Source organism: Nicotiana attenuata, unplaced genomic scaffold (genome assembly GCF_001879085.1).
Source record: "Nicotiana attenuata strain UT unplaced genomic scaffold, NIATTr2, whole genome shotgun sequence".
NCBI lineage: Eukaryota > Viridiplantae > Streptophyta > Magnoliopsida > Solanales > Solanaceae > Nicotiana > Nicotiana attenuata.
In genome coordinates, this window is record NW_017670364.1 from 329905 (window position 1) to 340280 (window position 10376).

The following is a 10376-nucleotide window of genomic DNA, read 5'->3' on the forward strand; positions in this document are numbered from 1 at the left end:
CAAAAATCTTTATTTTTTCTTAGACTTGGTACCGAGTCAAACAGGTACATATAAATTGAAAGGGTATGAAATCACACGTTTTCATACGTTGTACCGTGAATTGGTTCCCAATCCATCTAGGAATAGGGTTTCAGTCACTCTCACAAATGAAAGAATGTATTGAGTTTATAAAATGGACCCCACATATATAAATTTCCCGCAAAACCCAAGTTCTGTTACTATTTCTCCCGGGAAAATTTAACTAAAAACCCAAGAATATTATTCTCCTCCTACAATCCCCTCTTCTTCTTCTTCCTCCTAGGGTTTGTTTCAGAAATCTCCTAAAATCCTCTATGGAAAACCCCAGCTCAGACTCCATACACTCTAATCACTCACCTCCTAATCCAAATCTTAATCCCAAGACTCCTAATAATAATAATAATCATCTAATCCCGGGATTAAATTCCTATCATCCTTCCCCTTCACGTTCTATTTACAGTGACCGTTTTATTCCCAGCAGATCTTCTTCTAATTTTGCTCTTTTTGACTTGCCACTGTCGTCTTCCTCGCATTCTAACTCTAGAGAGGATTCTAGCAATGCGTATACTTCTCTTTTGCGTACTGCGTTGTTCGGGCCTGATTCTGGGCCTGTATTGCCTCCTGTTACACCGGAGAAAAACATTAGTTTAAATGGCAGGAATTTGCAGAGTATTAGACCCAATCGCAATATTTTTCGGTATAAGAGTGAGACCCATCAATCTTTGCATACTTTGTCTCCTTTTGGGTTTGATGATCAGCTGCTACCTGGTGTTAGTGGTCCTAGCCCTGTTAAGGCTCCCCGAAAAGTTCCAAGATCACCTTATAAGGTAACACTTCTTTAGTCTATCTGCTAGCTCTGTCCCGTTTTACGTGACCCTATTTTCTTTTTGGAAGCAATTTAACTTAAACTTCCTATTTATACTTAACGAAAAGCTTTTATAACCACACAAATGTTATAGCATGTTTAGGACCAAAAAGTTTCACTAGTCTTATAGTCGAGAAAATGTTGCTTGTTTAAGACCACAAGTGTCAAAAGGTCTTTCTTTCCTTTTTAAAATCTATGCCCAATTAAATAGGTTTACTGTAATTGAAATGAAGGGAGTACTACTAGGAATTTTCGCTCCGAGGAATAGCAAAGTGGTTGAGGTAAAGGGGTAACAATCTAGAGATCTTAAGTTCGATTTTCAGCTAGAACACTTAGTGTGAGCTCATTGCGCTGGTGGGCAAGTTTACCTGGCACCTCAACTTGTGAGCTGTAGAGTAGGAATGACACTTACTATATCTTAGTTCCCTTAGTAGCTGCCCAAATCACCACCCTATTCCACTTTTCTTGGTTTTTTGGATCTTGACTATAACGTTGTTATTTTTTTTTTTGCTGTGTGGTGAATATGTTATTACCAGATGAGAAGGCTTATGTAGGTGTGCTTGTATGGTTGTTGCTAGGTATTAGATGCACCTGCGTTGCAAGACGATTTTTATCTGAACCTTGTGGACTGGTCTTCGCATAATGTATTAGCTGTGGGACTGGGGAGCTGTGTATATCTGTGGCATGCATCTAGTAGCAAGGTGAGTCTTTTGGCTTCATTTTCTTTCCTTCCATGGAGATGTTAACGTACTGTTGCTCTATCAATGCATCTATCTGGCTGATAAATATAATTTAATTCTATCGATTTCCATGTGCAGGTAGTGAAGTTGTGCGACTTGGGAAATGATGATAATGTTAGTTCAGTTGGGTGGGCACAGCGGGGTACACATCTTGCTGTTGGAACAAGTAATGGGAAAATTCAGGTATGGAACGTTACATTGGTTATCTTACTTACTGTTGTTATATGAAAGAAAACTTTTAACAGGAGCTAATTACAGATTCTAAATTTTTGATTTTTTGTGCTGATTAGATCCAAAGTATAATAATCCTTGAGTCAGAAACATAGACTTTCTCGGAAGGAAACCGCATGTCCTAGCACTGGTGGTATTTGTATATATATAAAGTGCTTTAATCACACTAAGCTGCATATTTATCTCGATGTTCTCTCCATATGTTTATCTATAAGCCAATTTTGTTCTATGAAATTAAGTAGCATAAAACTTGAAAAACTTGCTGAGGCTGTTGTCTCTGCAGTATTTGGAACTCGCATATTAAGGGAAAAGATTTCAATATAAGCTTCGTGAAGTTGTCATATTGTGTTTATAATGTACAAAGTTAAGTTAGAAATGAACTGTACTATTCACTGTAAATTCCATGGGAACAATTATTAGAAAGCTTGGGCTGGTTATGCAGTTGTATTCCCAATTTTTCTGAAGCAAGACATAGCATGAGGCTTAAAGCCAGAAAGCACACAATTTTTACTTTTCACCTTTGTCCTATGAATTCGGGCATCCTAAAGCTAACATTGGCTCGCTTGCTGTAATAACTTAGATCTTTGTTCTCCTTTATTCATGCTCAATTATTGCGTGAAACTTAAATTTCTGTTTGAAGTGCATGAAAATTTTATTTCTAGGTCTAATCTGTTGGATGAAAAATATAGGATTGTGTTGTAGTACCTTCTTTGGTTACATGGTTAACGGGTGTTTGAATCTCATGTGGCGTAGTTATGGGATGCCTCTTGCAGTAAGAGGATAAGAACAATGGAGGGACATCGACTAAGAGTCGGTGCGCTAGCTTGGAGCTCATCCCTATTGTCTTCAGGAAGCCGGGACAAGAGTATTCTTCAGCGTGATATACGAGCTCAAGAAGATTACGTCAGTAAGCTAAGTGGTCACAGGTCAGAGGTTAGGCTTCCTTCTTGCTTCTCATTTTTTAACTCATTTTTATCAGATTTTCTGTTTGACTTTTGCTTGCATCTTAATAGCAACTACTTCTTTTCAGGTTTGTGGGCTCAAATGGTCTTATGATAACCGTGAATTAGCTTCTGGTGGAAATGATAACAGAGTATGTTGTTAATTTCCAGAATCAACTTCTGATCATGATACTTGCTAGATGATATTTGCTATCTTTAGGCTCTTAATTCAGTATCTCACGTAAATCTTGATGACCAGCTTTTAGTGTGGAACAACCATTCAACACAACCTATATTAAAATACTGCGAGCATACGGCTGCTGTGAAAGCGATTGCATGGTCCCCTCATCTTCATGGGCTTCTTGCCTCTGGTGGTGGCACAGCGGATCGATGCATTCGATTCTGGAATACAACCACTAACACACACCTCAGCTGCATAGACACTGGCAGTCAGGTATTTTCCTATTATTACATATTTTTTATATGTACCTCTTTTATGTTTCTGCCTATCTTAGATAAATCTTACCAACTTTTTCTTTCTTTCAAAAGATAGTACTTGCGTTATCTAAATTACGTGATCAGAAGAACAATCTTGCTTTTCAATTGTTACCATCTCAAAAAAGAACAATCTTGCTTTTCAACTCCCTTTCTGATCATTCCATGGCTTTTGGAATATAAAAAGGTTTGGTTTAGCTTCATTTAAGTTTGTGTTCGTCAAGTTAACCATATTCCATGGATAGGATAATTCTGGCTTTTCAAGAATTTGTGGACCTTTATGTGTGAAATTTGTTTAAATCTTAAGTGCGCGGGCATACAAACATACATCGGGTCAGCTTTCGTGCACTTCAACTAATTCAACGGGCAACCTGTTCACACGCAGTGCGGGTTGCCAAGGTAATCCTGCTCAACCAAGGTTGGAGCCGGTGTGCTCACCCCAAGTGTTGCAGTTGGGATTAGAGCTGTTGTTACTACTACACCTTAACCAGTAGGTCATCCCCTTGGGAACCATCTCCAAGCACATTTTACACCATTGAAGACTCTGATCTGCCTTTCAAATTGATTTAAACAGTACTGGGGACCTCACTCTGTCATTTCTAATATCTGTATGATGATGATAGTTAACATTAGGGATGTTGCTCTTACTACACCTTACCCTGCATATTCAGTCCTCCTTTTTTTGTAAGAGAGAAGTGTCCTCAAGTTTATTCCTTAAAACTTTGTTATTGGAGATTTTAAACCATCTTGACCTTCCTCTTTAACCCCCAACACCCATCCTCTTCCCATCTCGTTCTTAATCTCAAATATCTTTCTCTATGGCCTTCGCCACGAATCTATATTTATTTGTGCACAAGGCAAAATGCACTAATATTGTATTGTTGATAGTATAGGCCCTCTGCAGGTATAACTTTAAAGAAAAACATCATAATTGCATAAACATTTACCATCACGAACCTGAGGGGTTTTCATTTAAGTTGCTCGGACTCTTCACTTTGGGTGCCGCACCAGTGTCGACCTGGCATGGGTGTGGGATTTGTACCGGATCTGGTCAACCAATTTTTGGTACTTTGACCAAAATCGGTGGAGAAATGCGGGAAAGATACAATGAGTTTTGAAATCAAAACAAAAGCTAGGGTGAAATTGAAGAAAATGGAATACCTTGTATATAGAAATTTCTATTTCAGGCCGTTTATTTTTGTCTCATTCTCGGATTCTCCTCTTAATCAATATTTTCTCCTTCTAGGAATATCATTTAGAAATATTTTTATAACTTTATTTTTAGATATTAGAATTATTTTTAGGCTAATCCCTGCACCTGTATCCGTACCTAGATCGGTACCCCCGAATCTTAAATTTTTAGATCATGAAGTATCTGACTTCTAGATCCACACCTGTATCCGCTATTCGTCTCCGAGTCCGAGCAACTTAGGTTTTCAAAGCCCTGTAAGACAATATCAACAGTGTTTTTCAAGTTACACACCTATTCTATTAATTGTAGCTAAAGAATTAGAGGAGTTCCCGCCGTATCTGAAACTGCAGAAATCTTTGAATATGACTGAGAGAAGGGGGGTTAAAGAAAACGGGAGTGGGAGAATGGTTTGGATCATTGTCATTGTGATGGAGGTCCTTGAACGTAATTCACTTCACAAGGTTGGAGAGGAACCAAGGAAAGTGAAGCGAGACATAAATGAAACTAATCAAAAGATTCGCAAGCTTACTACATTCTCTGCAAGATTTGGATTTATTTTTAAAGCCTTTTCAGACAAATTCTAAGCATCTAGAATTGCTGTAAGAGCAAATAACACTGCAAAAGTGGTTTCATCCCCAAAACGTGAGTAATTAAAAGTAAGACTTGCCCCATTTGTATAACAAAATATGAGGAATTAAAAGTAAGACTTCCCCCATTAGTATACCTTGGGCTGGGAATTCGGGCTAGGTGTGCCCATGGTTTATGCTATCTAGACAAGTTATGCCATTGTAGGTGCTTCATCAGGGAAGAGCTAGCTCGAATGGCACAGTGGAGAGTAGAGCCCCATCATCCAGATTTTTAGACCTATAACCCCGGGAATTGGCACAGTAGGAAGTAGAGTCCCATCGTCCAGATTTTAGACCTATAACCCTGGGAAATACAAGTGTCTTAATAGCTTGGGAATATACCCTCAAGGAGCTCTGAAAAAAAAAATCATTGAAATATTTATGTTTGAACCAGTTTTACAAGTTCGTTCTCTCTCTCTCTCTCTCTCTCTCTCTCTCTCTATATATATATATATATATATATATATATATATATATCTCACTCACTCACTCACTCACTCACTCACACACACACACACTCTCTCACACACTCACATACTGAGTCGGGATATATGTGTGTACACGCTACAGGATTGTGTGAATACTTGTATCTGTAAACATGTGAAGGAGAATAGAAAACTGTCCCACAATCCCTGCTCAACCCCCTCCCTCCTAGGTCTCTCTAGGTGTTTTGGACTTTCAGATTTACAAGTGCCACCAAGTGTTGTTTACTCAGATATACTAACTCATTCGACACTGTGGCAGGTCTGCAATCTTGCGTGGTCGAAGAACGTAGATGAATTAGTCAGCACTCATGGTTACTCACAAAACCAAATAATACTCTGGAGGTATCCTACAATGTCCAAGGTATTTCGCTTACGTTTTCAGAATGGAAGCTGCAGTAAAAAGTATATGGTCAAACATTTATTTGTTAGACATATCGTCTTGTACTAGTTTCATCATATGCTTTTTTCAATTAATGCAGATAGCCACTCTGACGGGCCATACATATAGAGTCTTATATCTTGCCATCTCTCCAGATGGACAGGTAGCTGAGCAAAACTACTTACTATATAAATCTGTCTACCTGTCGCCTAGTTGCAGCAACAGCTTCATTCTCTCTACTCTGATGTTTAACTTCTATTAACATCTTTGCAGACGATTGTGACTGGAGCAGGAGATGAAACACTTCGATTCTGGAATGTCTTCCCTTCTCCTAAATCTCAGGTAAAGCATATGCAAAAGGATAGTAACTTTCTATATTACAGGGTACCTTCATTTAGACTTTCAAAAGAATGCAAGGACATCTAACATGTGAATGTTAATGGCCATGCAGAATACCGATACTGAAATTGGGGCATCTTCTCTTGGTAGAACAAAAATCAGGTGACTGCAATGTAATTATTTTTAGGCACTGGTTAAAGTTGTTTTATCGTGAAGCACAAGCAGTGAGGAGGTGCGAACTGATCTGTCTGATGAGGGCACTTGTAACGGGAAAGAGTTGCAGGAAGCTGTAAGACTTAATGTGCAGCTGATAGGATGATGATCTCTATCATCTTTCAAATTTATGTATTAGAGTGATTATTCTATTCATAGATCAAAGTGTACAGTTGGAGATGTTATTTAATTCTCATTAACATCCTTGGGGCGTTCTGTAATATAGGAGAGAGGGAGCGTGTTCTTTGGGGGGACATCCAATTTTTTTCGCGAACTTGTGATCTTGTTTGTACATAAAGTTGTCTTTTTCTATTTTCTGCCTTCTAATTCATGAAAACAAATGATCTCCTATGCTCACTTAGGCCTCATTTGTTTTTTTAAGATTAAGACGTCTGAATCTGAATACACATCTGAATATCAAGATGTGTATTAAGATTAAGACATCTGAATCTGAATATACATCTGAATATAATAAGATGTGTATTAAGATCTGAATACTAAATAATTAAGATTGTTTGATTTTTAACATCTGAACGTATAAAATTTATCTTTATTTGAATATTAATAAGCATAAAGTTCAAATGAAATACGAACTAATCTAATATTCTATCAATAAAATATATACTCCCTCCGGTTCACAATAAGACTATTTGATTGTACACGGGTAACCGAACAAGCTGGTGTACTCGTGTAACTTCTCAGCTTCAGGTGTAAAGAAGTCCGATCTAGCTATTTCTGTCACCTTTTGTTTCTTACTGCTGTCTGCCTCAGTAACTTATGCATCAAAATTGGTTTATACCAACATAGATTTTGGATGCCCTTATTTTAGACATTGAAAGAATAAAGCTTGAAAGAGATGTGAAAGGAAATGAAACTAAAGCAAATAAGCAATTATAATGGAAGAGAACTGACTACTGAGTTACTCTGCTTTTTATGAATGTTGAAAAGAAAAAAAGTTATAGAGACCTTTAGTGTAAAAGAAATAAAGACTCTAATGTTGCACATTCTCATAGCAAGCAACCCTTTATTTGCTATTCCTTCCATGTTAACTGGTAGGTATTTTGGTCTATTTATATGCAACAGTTCGTTTGAAGAACATCAAAACCAAGACAATGAAACGTGGGATGGCTGCAACCTATGTTGCTCGGATGTATTTTTGGAGGATCTGATAGATAACATTTTTGGAGAGTCCACGCAACATAGGCTGCAACACTAGATACAACCCAAGTCTGTGGCTACTACGCATCAACATCTTTAGCCCTCATGCTTTGTTTTAGTGGTAATGACGCAACACAAAGTTACAAGTTGTAATCCTTTCCTTTGGTGGACAAAGTCTGGTATCTAAGGTAGAGAGGCAGACTCATAGTCCGAGCAATTTCTCCGGTTTTTAAAAAAAGGTACCACCATCTTCAAAAGTCAAAACGAAATGCCTATTTTTCAATTATTTACATTAGAATAAAGAATTATTATGCATTAAAATACATCAATCTTGTAAAGTTTGGAAAGGAGCAGAATGAGAGGACCAGGAAATCAAACTCATTGAGGGGAAGCAACATGTGCAAGATTCTTGACAAGGTTGTGGTAAATCCAAGTTGCAATTTGTGGTTGTATTTCCCATTTGGGTCTCACCTAATTCAGTACAAGGTGAGGATGCTTCTTTGAGCGGGCCCCAACATTCCACTTTGTTGAATTCTGGAATATTTGAGTGAAAATAAACCCAAACCAATGCTTCTTGCAACTCTGGGTAGTTCTTTAGCAAATTCCCATCTCCATGAACAAATGCTTTTATAACCTGTCAAATAATATGCTAGGTCAAAAGACTGCTTTTAAATATATTTCTCTACAATGTGTTTGATTAATAAAAATACTCATCAACTAAACTTTTTCATAGAAGAAAACAATTCACATGAAAAATGAGTTTGATAGGGGAAAGAAAATATGTATTAAAAAGGTAGGTACCACGGGGAGTTCTTTGCAGAAGATATAGTATCTGAGGGTAGCAACAAAGTCTAACAAGAAATGGCCTCCACTAATGTGACAATGGACATGAAGTGACATCTTCCCTTTAACTTTCTTCCATTCTGCAACCACTTCATCCCTTTGCAATCTATTATACCACCCTTGTAACTGCACATCAAAGTTCCAAATAAGGAAAAAGATCCCCAATCTCATCTGAGGAATATAATTGATTTAGCTTACCAATCACAAGTGCAAATTGTGCAAAACGGCTTCCAAACTTACGCTAAAACAATAACAATAGGGTATGCACATCTTATCGCTACCTTTACGAGGTAGAGAGGTTGTCTCCGATAGACCTTCCGCTCAAGAAGACAAATTTAGACTAAAACAACAACAACAAAAAACCCACTTGAGTTTCACAAGTGGGGTCTGGGAGGGTAATGTGTACTCAAACGGTCAAACCTTATACCTACCCTTAGAGATGTTGTTTCGACCCTAGGCCAGTAAATAAAAACAATATTGTAGAAACTGAATCTTGCCCAGTACTTTTCCTCTGTTTTGCCTAAAAGCTGAACAGCTACAGATCGAAATTAGGGAATTTACAATAGCTGTGCTAATAGATGAATATGAAGCAGGAATTACCTGGGAGTTATTAATGGTTTGAGAAATGGCAAGAGTGAGTTTGGAAGTAATATCACTATGTGTAAGTGTGTAAGTTCTTGGAAGCTTTCCAGGATGTTTTTTCTCATCTACACCTAAGAATACAACTTTCAGCTTTGATGCTTCAAAAATAGAAGGTCCAAATAACCTTGCCACCTGAGATCATCAATCACACATATATATTCATGAGCAGAGAAACCCAACAAGTACAATATCTGAATATTAAATTTTGATAAACAAAAAGGAAATGAGTATTACTGGAAGTAGAGATTGGGTCTTCTTGGAGAGTCTTGTTGTTTTGTATACAAAAAGAGAGCTTTCCTTTTGAGGTTTGAGCTTTGATGGAAGTAAAGAAATGGTTAAAGTGCTCATATCTCTGAGACTCTTACACTCTGACGCTGACGCTGAAGCTGAAGCTATAAAATATATCTGAATATTTTATACTAGTATTGATCAGGAAGAACAGGAATTTGCCTTTTTTGGATTGTTTTTGGTTTCTTACTTGCGTCGTCGCTTTTGCTTTAAGGCTTTATATAAAGATTAGTATTCATACGTGTATCTGTGAGAAAGACGTAGAAAACGACGAAAGAGGCAAAGAAAAATGGAGGGATCCATACCTACTCAATATTTACGTCAAACCAATACTACTCCATCAATTTAAGCGTCCAAATTAGAGTGAGGATATATATATATATATATATATATATATATATATATATATATATATATATCACCGATTTAATTAATAATAAAGGTTTGTATGTAAAATAGTTATTCTATTTTTTCTCCTTTCGTTCCAAGAAAAAAATTATTCACAACCAACTCTCTTCTGCTTAATGGTATCCTTAGTATTTCCGACATCCAAGCTATAAAATTTTATTATGTTTTACAACTTGAGTTTTTCCAAATCAATGCAAGCGACCTCCTCCTCCTAGCTATTCAAGTGGGAGAAAGAAAAAAAACTTTCATGTTTTATATTCTGAATCCAACGAAGGTCAATTATCCATCCTTGAAATATACAAATTATTGCATTCGTTTGTGCTTCATTTTTTTTTAATAAAAAAACAATGTTATGCTTCATTGTCAAATAAAGTATTACATGAAAATTGAAACTTACACCGAATGATATAATTTAATCTAAGAGTCACAAAATTAAAATGATAATATATATTATTAAATAACCATAATTAAATGAAATACAGAGAGTATAAAATAAATTATACGGTTGCTTAA

General features: G+C 36.8%; 2 protein-coding genes across 2 annotated transcripts; one reads left to right on the top strand and one right to left on the bottom strand.

The window, feature by feature from the left end:
• The first annotated feature begins 204 nt into the window (after positions 1-204).
• On the top strand, positions 205-6855 carry LOC109238400 (protein FIZZY-RELATED 2-like). The gene is made up of 10 exons (XM_019404848.1): positions 205-845; positions 1462-1584; positions 1702-1806; positions 2608-2787; positions 2885-2947; positions 3055-3249; positions 5853-5954; positions 6073-6135; positions 6246-6314; positions 6424-6855. The coding sequence occupies exons 1-10, from the start codon at positions 333-335 to the stop codon at positions 6475-6477; spliced, it is 1467 nt and encodes a 488-aa protein (XP_019260393.1). The 5' UTR covers positions 205-332; the 3' UTR covers positions 6478-6855.
• A 643-nt stretch (positions 6856-7498) lies between these two features.
• On the bottom strand, positions 7499-9664 carry LOC109238401 (protein STAY-GREEN, chloroplastic-like). Its single transcript, XM_019404849.1, has 4 exons — positions 9402-9664; positions 9126-9299; positions 8484-8651; positions 7499-8316 (listed from the first exon to the last, which is right to left on the bottom strand). The coding sequence occupies exons 1-4, from the start codon at positions 9513-9515 to the stop codon at positions 8008-8010; spliced, it is 765 nt and encodes a 254-aa protein (XP_019260394.1). The 5' UTR covers positions 9516-9664; the 3' UTR covers positions 7499-8007.
• Positions 9665-10376: the final 712 nt, after the last annotated feature.